This window comes from Barbus barbus, assembly GCF_936440315.1.
Source record: "Barbus barbus genome assembly, chromosome: 48".
In the NCBI taxonomy this organism is placed as follows: Eukaryota; Metazoa; Chordata; class Actinopteri; order Cypriniformes; family Cyprinidae; genus Barbus; species Barbus barbus.
In genome coordinates, this window is record NC_136726.1 from 14375945 (window position 1) to 14398621 (window position 22677).

Genomic DNA, 22677 nt, shown 5'->3' on the forward strand with positions numbered 1-22677 from the left:
CGTCATTGTCTTAAATTTTCAGAGTTAAATGAACTCTATTTTGAGTAAAAAATGAACACTGCTCAACACTGAATAGTGTTACCAGAGTTTAACAGTAGGGGAAATTAACTCTGTTCTGTGTTTCCACAATTTAACTCTGCAGGAAAATTTACTCTAATTAGTGTTAATATTTCACTTATGTAGAGATCATATACATTTATAATAGTGAAAAATTATCTGGTGTTTTAAAAACCGAAATCTAGATCAATGACGTCAGATTTAAAACATTTATTACAATGCTGTCATGCTCAAGAAACATACACAATTTCATGCACAAAAATACATCACGTCTGCATGAAATGACAATACATCACTAGATTCGGTACAGAAGCTGTTGAACCACCTAGCTAAGCAGCCTTGCTCTAACCTCAGCAATACAAGGACCTTCACTTTGCCAACATCTTTGTTGAACACAGTGGTCTGAATGAAAGTGTAGAATAGTGTTATAAGTGGTGCCAAAAACAAAGTGTGCCTTAAGAAGTTTGTTCACCAAAAATTTGAATTCTCATTAATTACTCACCCTCATGTCATACCAAACCTATAAGACTTTTGTTCATTTTCTGAACACAAATGAAGATATTTGTAATGAAATCTGGCAGACTTCTATCCTTTCATCGACAGCCTATAACTACATCTTTCAAGGCCCAGAAAGGTGTTAAAGACATCATTAAATTAACCCGTGAGACTCTGGTGACTTCAGTTTGATTAAGCAACACAAGTGCTTTGTTTGCGCAAAGGAAAAAAATAAATAAAAATTTACCACTTTATGAAAATATTAATCCCTGACAAGCATACACGAGAGCATGACGAAAGATGAGTGTTTTGTTTGAAATTAAAGCAGACATTTTGTGAATGCATGCATAAAATTAAGGTTAAACCAGTGGAGTCACATGGATTACTTTAATGATGTCATTACTACCTTTCTGGGCCTTGAATGTGCTAGTTGCGTGGACTCTCAATGTAAGGACAGAAATCTCTCAGACTTCATTAAAATATCTTCATTGGTGTTTTGAAGATGAACGAAAGTCTTACAGGTTTGGAACGACATGAGAGTGAGTAAATGATGACAGTTTTCATTTTTGGGTAAATTAACCCCATTAAACAGTTTGTCAAAGGCATCAAGAGAAGAGATTGACTTGCATGGAATGGCATGCTGATCAAAACTGAAGTACTGGTGAACTGAATAATTCTTCCCTGAGCCAGGAGACAGGGCTGAGCACTTCCAGCGATGTCTTGAATATGATCCTCAATGCTTGTTCCACTCTGAAAAAAACAAGCAAATTAAAAACAAACCTTCTAGAAGATATCCCTACGGAAGTTCTAAGCGGCCATGCATTATTATAATTTTTCTGTCTTGTTTTATCGTGATCACGACTTAATTTTCTCGTGATCTCGACATAACGAAAGTTGTTTTGTCGTTATCACGACTTAATTTTCTCGTGATCACGACATAACGAAAGTTGTTTTGTCGTTATCACGACTTAATTTTCTCGTGATCATGACATAACGAGTTGTTTTGTCGTTATCACCACTTAATTTTCTCGTGATCTCGACATAACGAAAGTTGTTTTGTCGTTATCACGACTTAATTTTCTCGTGATCTCGACATAACGAAAGTTGTTTTGTCGTTATCACGACTTAATTTTCTCGTGATCTCGACATAACGAAAGTTGTTTTGTCGTTATCTCGACTTAATTTTATCTGTGTATTCAGCATGAGAAAATGCTATAGAAGCAGCCTCATCGCAGAATCATGGATGATCGGATTCGCTTTTACTTTGATTAGGGACTCACTCAAACAGAAATAATAAAAATAAAAATATGGTATAAGTAGCCTACCATCCCAAATATTGAAGGTGTTGTGTGTGTGACCGACTACATTGATCCATGATAGAATACTTGTCATGCATATTCATACTTGGCCATTTTAGCTCTGTGTCTGATCATTTTATTGTCACTAGTGACAATGTTAATTTCTGATATCAAGAATTAAATTGTTGATATCAAGAATTAGCATATTAACTAGTGGAAATGTAATTGCTGATATCAAAAATAGCCATTGTTACTAGTAGAAATCTAATTCCTGATATCAAGAATTAGCAGTTTAACTAGTAAAACTGAATTGTTGATATCAAGAATTCATATCCTGAGAAGGAATAAAAGTTAAAACGGCTTGCCATGTAACACTGCTGTATATATATAACACTGTGTAGGATAGAGCGTAAAATGACAAAATAATAAATGATGAGCCATCGCTTTGTACTATTTCCTACTGATGATATTTAAATAGCCTAATCTAAAATCAAGCTTTTTAAAAGTGCGTAGCCTATACTTTTACTGGAGTAGGCCTAATAATTCATATTAGGTATCTGTACTTGTGTAGCCTACTTCGTTCACCAATGTTTGATTATCACCCCAACTTATTTCTATAGATAAATGCACTATATTGCCAGTATTTTACAATAATTACCCATACTTCAATTAATACATCATTATATTGTTTCATCTTGGACCATAAAATTGTCTGGATTTCGGGCGTGTGTTGTGTCACACCATATTTTTTCGAACCACTGTGGAACTAAAACCTTTGTCACTGTCTATTATTGTTGTTGCAAGTATTCTACAAATGGTTATGAATGTCCACGGGCCCTGCTTAAAAGTTAAGGCTAAAAATTGACTAAGTGCAAACAATATAATACAGGATTCGTTTGTTTTCACATCTCCAACCTGAAGGCATGAGGACTTCCAGATGAGGTCCATCTCAGGCTGGAGTTGTGGACTCCAGTAATATTACTCTCTTCCAGACAGTGAGCCAGAGGTTAAGCAGGAACTCAGCCCTTGCTGAAGGAGTGTGTGTAGGGGGGTGTAAGTCCTCTCTTCCTCACGGCAGATTCTGCAGTGTTATAATTGACTCATCCCTCCTCATGTGCTCATTGCAACATCGCGTATTTTTCATCAGCCTGCAATTGATGGTCGCCAATTGTAAGACAAACCCGTTTCATCAGTGCATTTGTTCATGCGCTTTAATGATGTTGCCTGCGTGGAATTTCTTTCTGATTCGATAAATCTCACGCGTTTCATTGCTTTGCATAACGACAGACGGATGAAATTGAAAATGTGACATTCTAACTTTTCTTTTTTTTGTAATAAAAATGACGTTACTCATTCCGTTTGCATTATTTAACAGTTCAAAAGTTCAAGTGAACGTGAGCACCTGCAGATAAGCTTCTCACTCTATAATGAAATGGTGATAAGAAACAACAAAAATCGCCCTGCACTTAAACACAGTTGTTATGGATCCTCATGCTTAGCTTTTTCTGACTAGCAGTGAGTTGAATCATCAGAAAGCAGGTAGTTTCATTTAATTATGAATATTAGGCAATGAGAAACATTATGAATAATAGAGCTTAATGAATAAATATTAAGAAAACGATCAAATAAAAAACAACTATGAAATATTAATAATTGTAAAAAGAAATGACTCTTTAGTCTGTTTTCTTTACAGTTTGTCGTTTTATTGCTGCCTAGTTCATTTTAAAATTTGTATTTTTAAAAGGAAAGAAGTCAAGACATAATATTGTCGATAAATTATGGGAGAAAAAAAGACTGACACGGCCGCTTGAGTAGCCTATATTTTTAAAGCATTAAATACCAATAATTGATTGTGTATTTATTATTATTATATAGCTGTTATGTTATCCTCGTTTAAAAGAAGTTGCGGAGTCAGTGATCTATTTTAAGGTTTTTCCATCTTCCATAAATAAAACAAAAACGTGACAAATAATAAACAATTTTCATTCTCATAAAGATTTTGTTACAACAATCTACTTAGAAAATAATCTTCATAATTTTGCCTTCAATGCATGAATTTCTTACGGCCATAATGCTCGAAACAGTTTCATAAAAGGCAGTAAATTATAAAAGGGCATTTGTTTAATGCGTATTCTGCCGTCTGAACGAGAAAAAAAGCATCAAGTTTGATGGATGTTAATGATAAAGTGCGAGCCTGCGCGCGGTCATTACTAGGCTGCAAGGTCACGCGCCTCAAAATATAGTCTTGAAACAAAATTAAAGACTACTTACCCGAAGAATAGAGTTAGAACGATAAATGAAACTAAAAGCCTGTCCTTTCACAAACCAATTCAAATTTTAAAATTCCAGTTCAAAACGGAATTGAAATTTATTTCGGCCTCTTAAATAACCACCTCAGACATTCCCTCAAATCTGCATAGTACTGTACACGCTGAAGTACATTTATTAACACTTTTACAGTGTCTGCTAAAATGTGTTTCAAAGCTCATAAAAAGCCAGAATCATTGTTATCCATCCGCCCGACTCCCACAAACACACAGTTTATTGAGACTCCCAGCATGCTGTATGAGTATACAGGGAGGAGTATTGTACAGGGAGAAGTAAATGAATGAAGTGTTATGCTCATCTTTCCTCACTAGCCGTGGCTCCTCCTCCTCCTCCCAACTCCTCAGAGTGTGAGCTCCTGGGCCTCCAAAGAAAACAGACACGCAAGAAAGGAGGAACATCTCTTCTTCTCTCCTCACTCCATTCACAGAGCCAGCGAGAACTCGCCCCTGCTGGGACCTTCCGACCGGGCCCCCGTTTGCTTTCTCCCACTGTGACATGGACTATTCCTGTTGAAAACAAAAAGCCGTTACACTTTTTTCTGGCCGTGACCCAACTTGACTCAGCGATGACACCTTGACTTTGGGATTTTAGCTCCGAACTCAAACGTCTCTCAGCTGGGCCTGTTTTGTAAGTAGCCAAAAATGGGTTCTGATGTACGTGACCTCAACACTCTTCTCCCTCCCGTGCCCCCGCTGCCCGGGGGGAACGGTAACTGCGCCCTGCCCGTGAGCAGCACCCCACAGTGGGCTCCGATGCTGGACTTTCACACCGGCGCTCCCTACAGCTCGCTGGCCCCGCACTCCTTCATCAAACAGGAGCCCAGCTGGGGCACGGCCGACCCCCATGAAGACCCTCACTGTGGGCTGAGCGCCTTCACCGTACACTTCTCTGGACAGTTCACTGGCACTGGGGCCTGCAGGTACGGAGCCTTCGGGGCCCCTACATCCAGCCAGCCTCCACCCACTCAGCCCAGGATGTTCAGCAATGGCCCTTACCTCTCCAACTGCATGGACAGCCAGCCCAGCTCCAGGAATCAGGGTGAGAAACTGCTTTAAATGTCGCTGTTATTCTGTTCTTGCTTCTTTGTGACATTGCTTTGAAATTGTTTGAATAAGATAAGCCAGTGTTTATCAATAAGTATATATTTTAATATATTTATTAAGGGCAAAAAGCATTTTTAGAGTTTAATGGTAGATTTTAAAAATAAAGGTTCTTTATTGGCATTCCACAAAAGGTTTTAAATAGTGGAAAAAGATTATTAAAATATTAATCACACTAAGAAAAATAGTTCTTTTAAGAACTGCTCACTGAAAGGTTTTTTGTGGAACCCATCGCGGCAAAAACTTCCATTTGAAACATTTATTTTTAAGAGTGTATGGGGCCTATAAATTAAATACAGCTTATTGTAACTTCTGTTTGATTTCAGTCATTCAGTTTAGATTTCATCTGTTTAATACATTTAATTCAAACATATTAAAGCTTCAGCTTTTATGTTGCAATTCTTAAAAAAAGAAAGTAAAATTCAGAGGTTTCTGCTCTTCATTTTTGAGCTGTGATCACTCTAAATGTCATAACATGTTGAAACTGGACATTTAAATGACTCCGCTATTGGCCTAAAAGGCACTGTTAACAAATTAGATGAAATGTCTTAAGTAGGTGTTCAGAAACAGTGTTCAGAAATATTGATTACGCAAAAACGTTTAATTTTTTTTTTTGGTAATTTTTTATTATTAATTATAAATGTTATTAGAATTATTTTTAATTTATTATATTAATTACACATTTATACCATTATTTTTAATTAATTAAAATACATTTGTATTAGCAATTCAGCGGGTTGTCACTATTTTAAACCCTCCTTTAAGACAATTTATTGACAGTTAAAAAGAAGTTTATAATCTTCTCATTTTTGAGTTTTTAGTGTGAGTGTGAGTATTTTATTGGACAACTATGTAAATTGTGTAGTTTGCTCTTATGAACTTGTTTAAATTAATGAGTAAATGTATTCTGTGATTTATCAGGGCCATCAGCTCACACATATTTGTCTGCCTTGAGTAATTACGTGTCTCAGTGCTCCTGTATTTGGCGAAACAGTTCCCAGTTATTTTACAGATATGCTGCAAACACCTCATCGCACAGGCGTTTAATGCATCTGACTCATTACTGTGTCAGCGTGTAAGAAACTTGAGGTTACTGGCTTGGGGTTTTCAACTTATGAGATAAAGGTTTTGCAGTCATGCAAGAAAAATCTATTTTTCTTCCTTTTCATGATGACAAACTACTTCTTTTTAAAATACAGATGAAAAACTGCTTGTATTATTCTACTTATTTTTTTATTTTACGTAACAATGACTAAATTTGAATGCATGTTGTCATTAGGTAATCATTGGAGTCTGTATTTAAGTAATTAACAGATTTTAAAAAAAGACAGTCTTCCAAAATATGTTTTGAAATTATATTTGACTGGATAAGATATTATAAATAAGAACAGATAATAGAGACACACAACGAGAAAAGAAAAGTTCTTTCTGATGTTCTGATACGTTGTTTGATACGTTGTTTGGGCACCTGCATTATTACTTAAATAAAATTCATATTTGATATTTTCTATGCATTTTATGATTTTAGATACATGGATACATTTTCTACTTTTATTCATCAATAAACAACTTACAAAATTATTACATATTTTGCAGTCCTTCTAACAATTTTAATCCACATTGCTACTCCAATACTTGCTATTTGGGATGAATTTATTTGGGGGGTTCATTTAATTTTATTTTATTCAAATGAATATTTTGTAACTTTTGTAACTTAATAAATAATAAATAACATCTTCAGTGGTTGAGTTAACTCAGACGTAGGAGAATTATTCAAAAACACTGTTACTCCCTAAGACATCTGATACTCGTTTAGTTCTAAATTGCATTTTGGAAATCTAAAGTTACAATTAATTGTGGGTAGTGCCACCCTTCGCTATATCAGGTCACACTTCCAGCTCTTCACTGTCTCCCAGGTTAAAACTCTTGCTGACACCGGGTGGAAGAGAAATGGTCATCTTTAATGAGTTTTTCTCTGTCTGAGGTGAAAGTGATTGGCTTGTAATTAATGAAGATGGTGGTGGGAGACCGTGATTTACGATGTTACGTCTGACCTGGGGTTACGCCGAGGCATGATTCACCCCTAAACCTGATGTCGGCTCTCGGCTACACCGTCCTGCCAGCGTTTGTTTTCCTCGCACAGCTTGTCCGCTCACCCCCGCTGGGGAATGGAAGGCTGATTAGGATCCAAGGAAGAATATTCCTATTAAATGGAGAGTAGCTGTGTTTCGCTGTTTAATAACAGCTAATACAGATTTTCTGATGATTTTTTTTTCTGGCACACATAAATAGGTTGTTTCCATCTCAACTATAAATATTTGAAGTTTACAGAATAATTAGGCCATTCTGAAATTTTCTAAAATAAAAATGGATATTTTAAGACATATAAATAAAATAAAAAAAAATATTTTAAGATATACAAGTAAAATATTTCTAAAATATTTCATTTATATTTCCATCTCAAATGAAAATATTTGATACGTTTATGGAATAATTAGGTGCAAATGGTGCAAAATTTATATTTAACATAACATATATAACATATTTAACAGATATTTATGTATATATAATAATAAATATATTTATATATATTTATTTTTATTTCACAATAAAAATCTTATATTATAGTAATATTTGAAGTTTACTGAATAATTGAACATTTCTTCAATTTCTAAAACACGAATGGTACAAAATCTATATTTAAAATATATTTGAAAGATATTTAAACATTCAAATAAATATTTGTAATTGCATTTATATTTCCACGTCAACAGAAAATATTTGAAGTTTACAGACTGATTATGCAATTCTAAAATTTCAACATAAGATCTGTGTATTTTTTTTAAATAATATTTTTATATAATAGTATTTTATATAATATAAAAATAGTAAAAATGTATGTATATTTTAAATGTATTTTAAACTTCTTTCTCTCTCTCTGTATATATATATATATATCTATATATGTGTGTGTATATATATATATATATATTTGAAAAAAAAAATTACATTTACAATATTTCTGACTTCATTTATATGATCTGTCACAGGTTACGGCACAGTTTCTTTTGATGGAGCCACAAACTACGGACACACACCTTCCCACCACACCTCACAGTTTCCCAACCACTCCTTCAAACACGAGGACCCCATCACGCAGCAAAGCAACATGGGTAAACACACCATGCACTAAATTACATTTTATAGTGTTTGTACAAATGCACATATTGGAAGAGATTCTAATCTGCAAACACTATCTGGGTGTTTGAGATCTGGCCCTTGCTCTTTGAACTTAAAGAGCGATCTCTGTAATGTCAATCAGGGGGCAAGTTGCACAAAACGTCCCATTGCTGAACAGTAAATCAGCAGAACCTTTTTTTTCTCCCCATAGTCCTCTCTGCTCTTACGCACGTCATAATGTTAAACATCAGCAAACAGCTAACCGGACGATTTGGTGTTCACTGTGCCGCAGTAAATTCTGCCTAAGGTCTCTACGCTTGTGGCAATGCGAGATGCTTTTCGGAATGTTTAGAACTACCATGGGACACATTCACAATATGGGGGCCGGATGAGCCAAAGCAACGATTCCTCATTTGCACTTTGAAACGGAGAGCGAGAGGTCTGCATGCTTTATGGCTTCAAAGAAAGTCAGCCTGTTGTTTTCATAACTGCTAAGTGTACTCGGCTGTGTCTCCATAACCCTCCCTCACGCTTATATTCCCTTTGTAAGATGCACTATGCCACACATGCTCGATCATGCGTTTCGCTGGAACAGCAAAGTTATGATACTCTGAGCATCCAGGCATGGATATTTTCCATCAGGGACTCAAGACAAACAGAGTGCACAAATGTTCATTCCCGTTAATTAAACTCTGCGGAGAATTATTAAAAACTAAATTTATTAAAACACAATCACACAATGTGGTTAACCAAAGAGTGACAGAGGTGAAATATTAAAACATTTTGTGTTAAGGAAAAATGTTATTTTTCTTCAAAGCATTTTTTCTTTATCTCTTGCATAGGCACTGAGTCAAGTCATGTTTATTTAAAATAATTGACGTATGCATTAATTTATAATTAATTTACAACAAAGAAGAACACTTTGACAAGAAAACATTTTATAATTATTTTTACAATATTTATATAATGTTTATATTAATACTGAGATTCATTTAAAACCATGACAATAAGACAAAAGCAAAAAGTCAATTTAATAATACACAAGATAAAAGGGCATATAAATATAATACACAAGAAAAATAAATACTAATATTTTTTTAAATATTAAGTTATTTGTACAATATGTATATAGTTTTTTGTTTACGTTAATGTTTATAATATACAATTCATGTAAAAATAATGTGTTTATAATAATATTATTAATTATAATTAATTAGTAACTAATTAGTAATTAACAATAATAAAAACGTTAGATTATTTTTTATATTCATATAAATATACTCATATAAAATATATGGATCTAATTTTTGGCCAATACAGAGATATTGTTGATGCCTGGGTATAAGATCTTAGAAATCAAATCAATGCCAGAAATAAACACTATCAAAGGCTTTTCGTTCATATTTCTGTTGCATTTCAGGTGAGCAGCAGTATCCTGTTCCTCCTCCGGTATACGGCTGCCACACTCCCTCTGACAGCTGTACAGGAAGTCAGGCTCTGCTCCTCAGGAACCCATACAACAGGTACAGCTCCAGTCCTATCCATCACCAATAACATCTCAAGGCCTTCTGAAACATGTTCCTTACACATCTGACTCCTCTCTCTCTCTCTCTCTCTCTACAAGACATGTAGACCATTGCCGCTTCAGAGGTTTCTTAAATGCTTCATAACCGAAAAACAGACTTGTAATATGCATCCAAAAAGATATGAAGGAAACGAGATATGAAATGAGAAAGTCATGCACATGGCCACCCAATTCTTAACAAAAAAAAGTTGTCCAGACAGGCTACAGACAGTACAACTGATAGTTGTCAGGACACACGGGGTGCAGGAAGTTCAAATCCAGTTCTGTTCAATAACCAGGCCTGTGCAACAATCAGAGACACGTCAAAATCTGTTATTATGGCGGCTCCAAAAAGTCACGCTGCCACTGAGCACTTAGAGGAAGTGCGGAAGTTAGGTAACAAGAGGAGGAAAAGGAGGCACAGGATGTTCAAATAAAGTTTCAGGCATATAAAAATATGCACTACCATTTGAGAGTTTAGGATGAGTACGATTTTTTAAATATTTTTTTTAACGAGGTGCCTATGACGGTTGCATTTACTTGACCAAAAACACAGTAAAAACAGTAATACTGTGAAATATTATTATAATTTAGAATAACAGTTTTCTATTTGAATATCTTTTAAAATGTAATTTATTCCTGTGACACAAAGCTGAATTTTCAGCATCATTACACCAGTCTCCAGTGTCACATGATCCTTCAGATTGGCTGGTTAAGAAACTTGTATTATTATTATTAATGTTGGAAATATTTTGAATAGTCAAACGAACAGCATTTATTTGAAATAGAAATCTTTTGTAACAATCTTTTGATCAATTTAATGTGTCCTTTTTGAATCTGTTTCCAAAAAAATACAAATCCTGCTGATCCCAAAATTCTAAACAGTAATGTAATCTCTAATGCCACTATATAAACAAAGCAACAAAAAAAATCCAGATTTCATCAATATAAAATACAAGTGTGTCACAGGTTAAAATGCAAATCGGTATAATTTCATTTAACAGCATACTGCCAAATCAAAGCTGGGTTCTGTGAAACGTGCTTAATAAAGGTCAAGTGCTGAACAGCATTGTGTACTATGCCAAGATAAACTGTTTAATCCACCACCCGTTTGCACTTTCAGACCAGCTCTGTATTCTTTAATTCTGATAAGTAGTTAACTGTTCTCTGTGGAATTCCCTTCGCAACTTCGGCTAACAGCGCGAGTACTACAGCCCCGAAATGATCTCACATTCCTCGGATGCTTTCGCCATGTTGTTTTTCCAGCGCAGAGGGAAAATAAAGATTCAAAATAACAGAATTGGGATGATAAGAGGACTTTGACTCAGGTCGAACTGCAGCTTCTCGGCGCTGTAATAAACAGTCTCCTATCTGGCCGCAGCGAGGCGGCTGCGAATCCTCAAATCAGAACGCTATGCTGCTTTTCAAATCAAATGCCTGGTACCTACAGCCCTGTATTTACACAGGCCTCCGGTTAAAGCGCTTTTTAGGTAGCACGAAGTGGCTGGAATAAAAACACATCCAGATTTTCAAAGTAAAATTAGGTTGTTGTTAATCTCAAAAGCAGATGCAGTGTACGAAAACATAAACTGTTCACAATCTACAGGCTTCCTGCATCTGCGTCTGGTGCGTCTAAAATGGAAAACAAAGATCCAGACCATGTTCACAGAGCAAAGCTGAAAGGGGGAGCTTACCAGACCATATATTATATCTATCTTTGAACAAACTATTTTTTTTTCCCCATGAATTCAAGGTTCATTTTATAGAAGCACTGACATGAATTATTTTGTGTGTTATTTGAAACAGAAATACTTTGTAACATTATAAATGTCTTTACTGTCACTTTTGATAAATGTAATGCATCCTTGTTGAATAAAAGTATTAATCGCTTTAAAAAAACTATTTTACCACAAAATGTATGTTTGTGGTAACCAACATTATGCCACAGATACTATTGATGTGCAGAAGTTATCATTATAGAAAGAGTCCTGTAACGTTTCTAACACAAACGTGTCAAATTAGTTTCTTCAGCCAGTATTTTCTCGAAAAAAACTCTGTTGATGCTGAAATACTGTTATGTTTCTTCGGCAGTGAAGCAAGCGCAGTACCAGGTACCAGTTTATACCGCCGTACACTGTTGCTTGTCTGCGATGAAACACTATGATGTCAGAGTTGCTGTAGATAAATCCAAACTATGTGTTTGGGTGAGCACCTGGCAGGGTAACTAATGGTCCTACAGACAGGCTTTTAATAAACTATGGCAGGTTTTTGGTCAGAGGGATGACCTGATTAACTGATCACCCCTGGTGTGGGTAACCTCCTTTTTTTTTTGCACATATGACACATTCATTCGCTGTTACCCAGGATGCCTTTGTCAAAAGGGCTATTTTTCAATTTTCACACATTCTTTACATCTGACAGTGGTTGCTGTTTTTTAAGATTAAGAGTGCTTGTAGTACAGAAAAATACTCTATATGTATATTTTCTTAAATAGTATTTATGTTGTTTTCAATCCCAGCAGTGATAATTTATATCAAATGGCGTCACAGTTGGAATGCATGGCGTGGAATCCTGTCAACCCTCTGGCGCCCACTATAAAGAGGTAGGTCGATGTGACCCGCTCATGTCGTAGGAAATTCTTCTGTGATTTGAATGAGTACACATGTGTTTCAGCGAAGAGAAGAGAAAGACTTACAATATGCTTCATTTCAGCTGGGAAAATAAAATGGGAATTTAAATTTTTGTGAGGGCCTGATAATAAGTCTGAATTCAAGTTGGATTATGTGTACAAACCACAATGGTTTGGGTTCTGTTTCTTTTATGGTACATTGCCATGGATGTCAGAAAACCAGATTCATTGCAAATAGTACAATACTAGCCAGATCAAAACAAAAAAAAAAAGAGAGAGGGAGGGAGATTAAAAAAAACCCACTTTAGTTACAAGTTGAATGACAAAACAAAATGGATTTTTTATTTTAGTAATAAGACCTGTTCGCACCCAGGATGATAACTATAAAGCTAACGATAAACATAGGCTATATACAGTAGTTCTAAAAATCGTTCTCAATATTAAAGAATAGCAGAGTCTGAACCACAGAGAAACGATATCGTTGGAATCACTTTCAAAACTATTTTTTTTTCCAGCTGATGAACGATAAAAACATTGGCACCCAATCAGAATCAATCTTGCAATAATGAGCTTGAGAATTTATAGCGGCAGAGGAGCATGCGCTTAGAATAAATCGGTGATATCATCCACTGGTCTGGACGCTAATATATTTATCTTTATAGTTATCGTTCTTAGTGTGAATGAGCCTTTAAATGTTTATTTTAAGGTGAAATGTGGAATTTTTGCGCCTCTAGCGCCACCAAAATGAAAAAATACTGACAGGTTTCTTTAACGCTCATCCCAAACTTCTGTTATTGGTGTCAGAATTAAGAAGTGGTTCTTTTTTGCTAAGAACTGGTTCCATTTTTTTAAATAGCAGAACCAAGTGTTGTTCACCATATTTGCAGAATACTGTACTAAAATGTTTCCTGCGTTACTTCTTCAACTGAATAAACAGCGCTAAACAGAGAGCTTGATCAATGTATACTGGTACTCCAATAAACTGCTTAATTTTAGTGAAACAAATACCTCATCAGTATTGTTCGATTCTGAAAAATTGCCTCTTGTGAATGAGTCGGTTCTTTGTAGTGTTTTACAGCGCAACAGGTTTACTCTGATTCCCAAACAAATTACTCTTATTAGCCATTTCCTTTTAGCGAATCAGAAAGATACAGCGCAGCTAGTGCAGTCCAATTGAACAAATGATTTCTGAATCAACAATCATATGATTCGGTTTAGCAGTGGGGTTAGGGGTGGAGCTTTGTGTGTACTTTTAAAAAAAAATTGTCCGTTTTTATGTGGCACACATTGTACTAATTCATACTAGATATCCAACCTATAAAATACTAGTTTTCGTCAGTGCAGGTAGCGTTGTGGGCAGCACACCGACATGTAGCACCGTTGTGCTACGGGCGTCCTGAGTTCGAATCCTGGCTTGAAGACCTTTCCCGGTCCCGATCATGCACCCCCCCCCCCACCCCCCTCTTTCTCCCACATCATAAAAATGACAATAAAACAAAACAAAAATAAATTTTAAGTTTTCTCATAAAATCCGGTTGCGATTGTGCACTTTTTGGCAAAATCAACCTGTAGATGCACTTACAGCCATGTCTGCATATTTAACATTGAAAAACTCCACAACTTTCCTCATCTTTCTGTTTGTGCCAGAGATTAGAGTATCCACATGCCGAATAAGCCTCTCTTTTGTCTGGCTAGAGAACAATATCCTGCCATATATTTCTGCCAGTGGCACCTCAGCCTTGACCAGGCCGAGCGCTGGCCCGCTGGGAGGAAGGGAGCCGCGCAGGGGGGAGGTGGAAGTGCATCAGTGCACAATGGGACAGCCTCTACTCCCCCTGGGACCCGAGCGAGAATCCGCAGTCGCGTTCGGCCAGGCGGGGAGGAGGCTGTGACCTCTCCCCAGCCTCCCTGAAAGAGTCTGAGGAGCCCTGGGTGACGGAATGATTCATATGCTGATAAATGAGAGGGACGGGGCTGGTTTCAGTTGAGGAAAAATCTGACTCGCTGAACGATCTCAAGGGGGCTGCCATGGAACCGTTGCTGTGGCTCCTCAAGCCAAACTTAATCATTCCTATACACATCCACCTATCTATAGCTCTTCACATACCTCCAAATCCCATGCCTGTCGCTAGCCCAAGGTGGTTCGGCTTAGGTGAATGAATGAACTGTGAGAAGATTTACTGCAGGATGCTGTTTTGGACTGCCTTTTCTGTCTGGCTGGTCAGACAAAGAGAACTTTATACCTCATGAACCTAAATTCGTGAAATTTACGAAAAACAGTTTCCATAATGTGTGGTCTTTTCTCCAAAGCAGAGAAACATGGTGTAGAATTGTCCTGAGAAACGTGTATTTACAGCGTGACGTAAAAAGCCATACCGCTGAGGTTCAGGCAGAAGTTCAACAGTGAGCAAGTCCATACATTCCCCATTCATCTCTCTGACTGGCCCTACCTCAAATGTTTAGGGCAAAAATATTGCTCTTTGAAACAGGGAGCAATTTGCCCCAATGTCAAGATGAGTTACAAAGACATGACTCTGTGTATTTTATGGCTAGCAATGCCCTCTGTATGTCATCCAAACTTTGTGAAATAATGCATGGAGAGATTTAGGAAGGAATGTGTCTGCTGTCGCGCATAAATGAGAAAGTTATGAAGTAGAATTACATTTGGTGATTAGCTGGTTGCATTAGTTGCATTAGCGTGGAGCAATTGTTGATGTTTTCCATGCATCAACAGACATGTTAATGCATTCATGCATTTAATGCATTCATTAAATATATATTACATTTTTAACATTATGAAAAAAGCTAATAATTTTGTTAATCAGTAGTTTTATTTTTGAGTAAAAATATCTTATACAATGACTTGTTTTAATATACATTACACTATTTATGTTAAAATTTTGGGATTGCTTTTAAATGCTTTTGAAATACATCTTATGCTCTCCGTGGCTGCATTTATTTAATATAAAATACAGTAAAAACAGTAATATTGTGGAATATTATTACAGTTTAAAATTACTTGTCTATTTTAATATATTTTAAAAATGCAATTTATTTTTAGCATCATTATTTCAGTCTTCGGTGTTACATGATCCTTCAGAAATCATACTAATATGCCGATTTGCTGCTCAAGAAACATTTCGGTAGCACTTTATTTTACAGTCCTGTTCCTCATGTACATACTATATACTTATTGTAGTAATTACAATAACTAGGTAATAACTAGGCACTAATCCTGATCCTACCCCTAAACCTAACCCTGCCCCATGTATTTACCTTATATTACCAGTACTTTCTTGGGTAAGTACACTGTAAGTACATTGTAAGTACATGTAATTACACATACTGTAAAATAAAGTGCAACCAACATTTCTTATTCTTATCAAAGTTGAAAATGGTTGTGTTACTTAATATTTTTGTGGAAACACGATACATTATTTTCTCATTATTCTCTGATGAATATAAATCTTTGTTAACATTATAAATTTACTGTATTTACTGTAAATTTTGAATGTAATGCATCCTTGCTGGAAAAAGAAATATTGAGCCCTTTTAAACAGAAGTGATTTTTTTTTTTACCTCACTGGCAATGTTTTTCTTGTTTTAAGCACTCAAAAAACTCAAAACTCACAAGATTTAAAAAAAAAAACAATTCACAAGATTTAGCCTATATTTACAGCTAGAAAAATTAATTGCATTTGCTTTTTTTGAATAAGCTTACTTTATTCCATCTGATCACATTAACAAAATGTTCTCCTGTTTAATCACAAACAGCCATGCAGGAGGCTATGAGAGTGACCCCAACACACCCATGGTCTACAGCTGCAGCACGCAGTACCGCATCCACACCCACGGCGTCTTCAGAGGCCTTCAGGTCAGTATCTCTTGTTCACAGCTCATTTGAGTTCACTCTCAGGACACACTAAGATTCTTTGTGCTCTTGGGATGTGCTCACATCGGGCCAAGGTCAGGCCACAGCGTACAAAGAGACACTGACACTGACAAACACCTCACACACAACCCTTAATCAAAAGGTTGATTATACAACTTGCTAAAATGATGTATAATGCAAAAAGAAATGAACAACCAGAGATTTAGAAGTGTAATACAGTGCCTTAAATAACTAAAGAAAAAGAGACAAATGTAATTTAAAAAGAAGGTGCTGAAGAAAACCATCTGACGCAATGAGAACGCTATGCGAGAGGAAGCAGGCCCCTGCCAGAATAGTTGAGAGATTTGAAAGGCATTTCAGGATGAAAAGCAAAGAGGAATCACTTAAAAAAGTCCATTAGCTGTAAAGCTGCAGTTTCCAGTTGCCTGCTGCTCATGCATATAAATCATTAGCTCTTAATTAATGTCTGTCAGCGGCCTTAAAGCTGTAAAAGAAGAGATACTCCAGAGCTGCTCTCGCTCAAAATGGGATGCCTTTCTTCACTTCTCTGTTTATTCGTTCATTGTATAAATGCATGATGGGCAACTTAGAATGACTTCTCAACTTGCAGTAGATAGATAGATAGAAATATCTGATAGATAAATGTCAGGTGATAGATAGATAGACAGCAAACGGACAGTCAGATAGCTAGAACAATAGATATTATATGTACGAAAATACATACAAAACATTAGTTAAAATTTATGGTTGTAGACAGCTAATCTGAACTTAATTGTCACATACAAATCAAACGTAGCATGCTAGGCGCTGAGCTGTACTGCCTAGCCTGCTGTGTTATCATCCCCGTGGGGTCAATATATAAGTCTGGCACTATAGCCGTAGAACAGTTTCAGTAATTTACTTATCAATAACAATTAACACTCTTTCATTACCGTGCCAGCGTACGGAAACGCCATTATGCTAAGCGCTAGTTAATTAAGAGCAGATGGGCTTTAGCAGTGGGCAAATGAGGGAAACGGGAGGAACAGAGGGAGTGAAGCAGTGAAATAGGGTCTGCCTAACGTCCGTGACTAACCATTCACAGTTAGAGCTCATATCAGTAGCATGGGGAAATCCGAATGATCATTTCACAGCTAATTCTGCAGTAATGAACCAATTGGACATGCTAATCATTAGCCGTTTTCCCCATGGGTGCTGGGTTTGGATGTCTTTTTTGTTGCGCAGCGTTTATTGTAGCATGGATTGAATGTTTTTGACTTTCTCACAGGATGTGCGGAGAGTACCGGGCATTACACCCGCCATTGTGCGTTCATCCGAAACCAACGAAAAAAGGCCGTTTATGTGCGCCTACCCGGGCTGCAACAAAAGATACTTTAAACTATCTCACTTACAGATGCACAGCCGTAAACATACAGGTAAGACAACCCACAAATGTTATTAGATACCATTAGCACAAATGCTAAGATTAACACTAACATGTTTGGTTGTTTTAAACTCATAGGGGAGAAACCCTATCAGTGTGACTTCACAGACTGTGGTCGCAGGTTCTCCAGATCAGACCAGCTTAAAAGACACCAGAGGAGACACACAGGTTTGCGCCTCTGTCCTTTATATTTTCATTTCCTCCTGTTTTCCTGTAGTACTTTCTTGCTAGCATATTAAACTATTTGGTGAGGGAGATTTTCAGATCTAGGCCCCCTCGGAAAAAGTAGTTTTTTAAATATTGTATTAAATGGGCACTTATAGTGTACTTCAAATTTCAAAAGTATATTTTTTAAATACCGTATTTGCAGAAAAGATCATATTAGTGAAATAAAAGGTCATTTAAGTGTACTTAAAGAGAGTACATTTTCAGATCACGCTTAAATGGATAGTTCACCCAAAAATAAAAATTACCTCATGTTTTTCTTCTTTCAGACGAATACAGTTGGAGTTATATAAAAAAAATGTCCTGGCTCTTCCAAGCTTTATAATGGCAGTGAATGGGGGTCGAGATTTTGAAGCCCACAAAATGCATCCATCCATCATAAAAAGTGCTCCACACAGCACCATCTCAAGTGAATCGATGCATTTGTGTAAGAAAAATATCCATATTACAAACGTTATATACCATAATCTGTAGCTTCCGCTAACTGTCGTACACACCTTCACGAGAGAATGGCATTCCAGCGGATGACATAGGTGTAGCGTAAGCTCCGGTGAGAATATGCTAGTCTCGTGAGAACCAAGTTTTGTTTACAGCAAAGGAAAACCAGTCTCCTCTTGGCATACATCGAAATCCTCTGACATTTTTCTTTACAAATCCTCGTTTTGTACTTCTAATTTGTGACAAAGTGTTTTGTTTTGCTCTTTCCACTGCACTTTTTCGGGCTTCAAAATCTTGAACCCCCATTCACTGCTATTCTAAAGCTTTGAAGAGCCAGGACATTTTTTAATATACAGTAACTCTGATTGTATTCGTCTGAAAGAAGAAAGCTTGAGGTTGAGTAGCCTAAATCATGGGGTAATTTTCATTTGTGGGTGAACTATCCCTTTAAGTGCACTTTTACAAAGCTCACTTTGTAAACTAGTGTCAAATTAAAAGTTTTACTTAAACGTACATTTTTTATATATATATATATTGTCATGCTGTAAAGAAGTACACTTATTTTGATATGTTGACTAACATACTAAAACACATGTAAAGTACTTGATTATAATTTCAAACTGTAGAGTGTTATTCGATATTACATTTAAAACTAATATATTTTAAATGTACTAAACTGCAGTTTCATCATTAGGAATATACTTAAGTACATAACTGAAGTTTCAGTAACAAAGGCATAAAAATGTATTTTAGTTTACCATAAATGCTTGTCAGTACAATCGGCAGTACACTTCAGTCATATTTCAATAGACAATAGAAGACAATTATAAAATTGCATATAAAGATGTACTTAAGTGGGTCAAAAAAGTACACTTAAGTAACTAATTGCATTTAACATAAAATATAAAACATTTTCATTTAATTGTCAATAATATGAAGTTAAGTATCCGAAAACATTACATTCAGGTTGCACTTAACGTATATTATTTTAAAGTACGATATTTTTCGTAGTATGTACTAATTTTAAAAGTATGCTAAAGTGTGCTTTGTTTTTAAAGGGGCCTTTAAGACACTGCTATGCAAGTAGAATGATGCTAATTCTTCACATCTTCAACAAAAACTTGATAAACAGTCTACAGTTGTTGACTAAATGTTCATGTTCACTCTCGTTCCAAGTGTGTGAAAACACTTTTATGATTACCTCAATCATTTAGCGCAAGTGTTTGCCGATGTATTGCTAGGATTCTCTTTAGACGTTGGTCTCACATACTTAATATAAGAGTGTTTTTTTCCCTCTGACACGTTTTGGCATGGCCTCTCTACTGCAGCCTGTACTCGTCCTCTCCTTGTGTGCGTGTGTGTGTGTGTGACCACACTTGTGTGTTCCTGTGTGTGTGTAGGCGTTAAGCCATTCCAGTGTGAAACCTGTCAGAGAAAGTTCTCACGGTCAGACCACCTTAAGACCCACACCCGGACACATACAGGTAAAACAAGTGCGTAAACCTTTTAATTTTTTCATGATTCGCTCCTCTCTTTCCACTCTTTGATGGATAATTGAACTTTAAGAGGTCACTTTTCTTTAGCATTATGTTTTCAGTTTGCATTCGAAAGAGCACACTGAAAAATCAGTTGACTGCAGTGGTTCTTAACCAGATATACAAACTTTTTTTTACTAATATTCACAATTTTCAACTTAATCTGTTATCATTCTTAAATATTTTTTCCATTTTCCTGTACTAGAGAAAACACACAGCTATACTATTCATAGGTAGTCTAATTAATGTAATGCAAAAACAAAGTGTGAAAAATGTGACCATATAGATCATAAAACAATTTAAATAAATATACTCAATAAATATAATAGATAAATAAAACAAATATATAAATATAGTAGATCCCAAAACAAGCTTTGTATAAATAACAATAGTAATAATTATTAGTCGTGAAATAGTCATAATGCATGTTTTTATTGTTTTAGTCAAATGATAGTAGATACAGTATTACGGTGTTAAAAAGCAGGAATTAAACAAGTTCTTACCATACGTTATAAACTAAAATGTCCTAAAAACAAGAATGAATTTCATTAAGATCATTAACTGCGTATGCACAATCATATGCTAAATTATTAAAATAACTAAACATTTGAATTTCTAAATGTCTTGAATTCTAATGAATTTCATTGTTTTTTCATCCTTTTGTGCATCTCATTTCAATAGCATTTACCAAGTGACGTGACTTTCAGTAAATTTATGATAAAGACTGATTGAACGCACAGCCTTAAACATCAACACATAAATAAATAAATTAATTCGTTTTTAAAATGCTTTTCTCTTTAAAACTTGATACATTATTTAAATAATTTTATTTTGTTGTTTTTGTTATTATTTGTTATCCTACACACAATTTATATTTTGCATTTAAAAAATGCTTTTGGGTTACGACTCACCAGTTGAGAACCACTGCTCTTAGGTGACCTCAATATAATTTAATAATGTAGATATTCCTTATTGCTCTTCAACTTTTATCTTCGATTCCATCCTAATGTCTATATCCTGTTTATCCTTCTCAGGTGAGAAGCCCTTTAACTGCAGATGGCCAAACTGTCAGAAGAAGTTCGCCAGGTCTGATGAGCTTGTCCGGCACCACAACATGCACCAGAGGAATCTGACGAAGCTACAGCTGGCCATCTGAGCCACGTCCCATTGGCAGTGGGTGCTGGTGCGGCCCCATCCCAAAGCATTAACTACAGCTTTTTTAAGGAAAAGCAATAGTCTTTTTTTTTAGCAATAGTTTTCCTTTATAATAGTTCAAGTTATGGTTTGGATATGGCAAACTGGCAAGACAAGACAACACTCTCTTTATCTGCATGTGCAGCGCCCCCTAGAGGCAGCTCACAACAGGCCCTAATACACTTATTACAGGGCTTCAACATAAATGTATGTTTCCAGTGAGGAAACCTTATGTCTTAAATAAGATTTTGAGATTTGGGATGTTAAATATTATGTACCTAACAGTTAATGAAGTAGTTTTTAGAGTAATTTATTTTGTTTGTTGTAAATTAAAAAGTAACATTTTTTTTCTTTCCTTGTAAAATCATCCAAACTACATCCGTCCTTGGCATGTTGTATCTGGAATTGTGAAACTCTCTCCACTGAAGTGCTCATCAGTGCTGTTTGTAAAAATGCACTCAGTTAAATTATGAGTAGGTCACACTGGTTATGCGGCTGAGCGGTTGTGGTCAAGTTGTAAATATTAGTTTCAATCCTCAGCCGACACCAAAAAATTTAAATCTAACAGGCAAAATTCTGTTCTTGGGAAATGTGACTCTAACTATAAGTAACGGAAAGAAATGTGAAACGTATGTGGATGGACATGTTTTTTTTTTTTTAAATGAGCTTTATTTGTATGTTTGTCATATATATGTTATTGACAGTCATTGTTTTAAAAAAAATTAAACTCTCTGCATTAACTTGATGAAATGCTCCAAATTTAATTTTTAAGGTTCAAATTATTATTTTTTTAAATGGAGAATTTTTTTTACCATTATCTCTTGAGAAATATTGTTTATTTTAGTGTCATTTTTAATTATTGGATTTATATAGGGTTTATGGGGGTTTCAAAATGTCTTAATTCGACTTTCGACAAATTAAGACCTAAAAAGATCAAATGGACCAGAAAGTCGTGGCAGTATAAATATTGCAAAATATGAATATTTTCCTCAGGATTTTAGTTTTGTTTGCCAAAACAAATATCTAAGCATTCTTCATTCAATACATTTATTTTAGATGCAAATTGAACAAATAAATCTTGTTTTCTGAAAAATTACAACACAATTAAGTGAGTTTATGCTTAAAGAAGAACAAGCATCTGTCAATGTCTATTAAAACTTTTTTACACTCACTTAATTTAGATACTTAATTTGGATCAGTAAAACTAGACTTTCATTTTGCTTCTTAAAGGGATAGTTCACCCAAAAATGAAAATTCTGTCATCATTTACTCACCCTCAAGTATTTCCAAACCTGTATGAATTTCTCTGTCCTGCTGAA

The 22677-nt window shown here is 35.5% G+C and overlaps 1 protein-coding gene and 1 long non-coding RNA gene across 3 annotated transcripts; one reads left to right on the forward strand and one right to left on the reverse strand.

Annotated features, from left to right (window-relative positions):
• Positions 1-253: 253 nt before the first annotated feature.
• Positions 254-4311, reverse strand: LOC306866935. The gene is made up of 3 exons (XR_013783980.1): positions 4122-4311; positions 2766-2998; positions 254-1302 (listed from the first exon to the last, which is right to left on the reverse strand). It is a non-coding gene; the product is annotated as an uncharacterized lncRNA (long non-coding RNA).
• LOC306866934 (Wilms tumor protein homolog) lies at positions 3188-22139 on the forward strand. Of its 2 annotated transcripts, none has more exons than XM_079412385.1 (9): positions 3188-5216; positions 8329-8451; positions 9879-9981; positions 12541-12624; positions 16426-16525; positions 17811-17958; positions 18045-18134; positions 20030-20122; positions 21199-22139. In XM_079412385.1, exons 1-9 carry the CDS (start codon positions 4820-4822, stop codon positions 21318-21320), a joined length of 1260 nt encoding a protein of 419 aa, XP_079268511.1. In that variant the 5' UTR covers positions 3188-4819; the 3' UTR covers positions 21321-22139. The 2 variants fall into 2 exon arrangements, with proteins under 2 accessions (XP_079268511.1, XP_079268512.1); XM_079412386.1 differs by having other exon boundaries at positions 20030-20113.
• Positions 22140-22677: the final 538 nt, after the last annotated feature.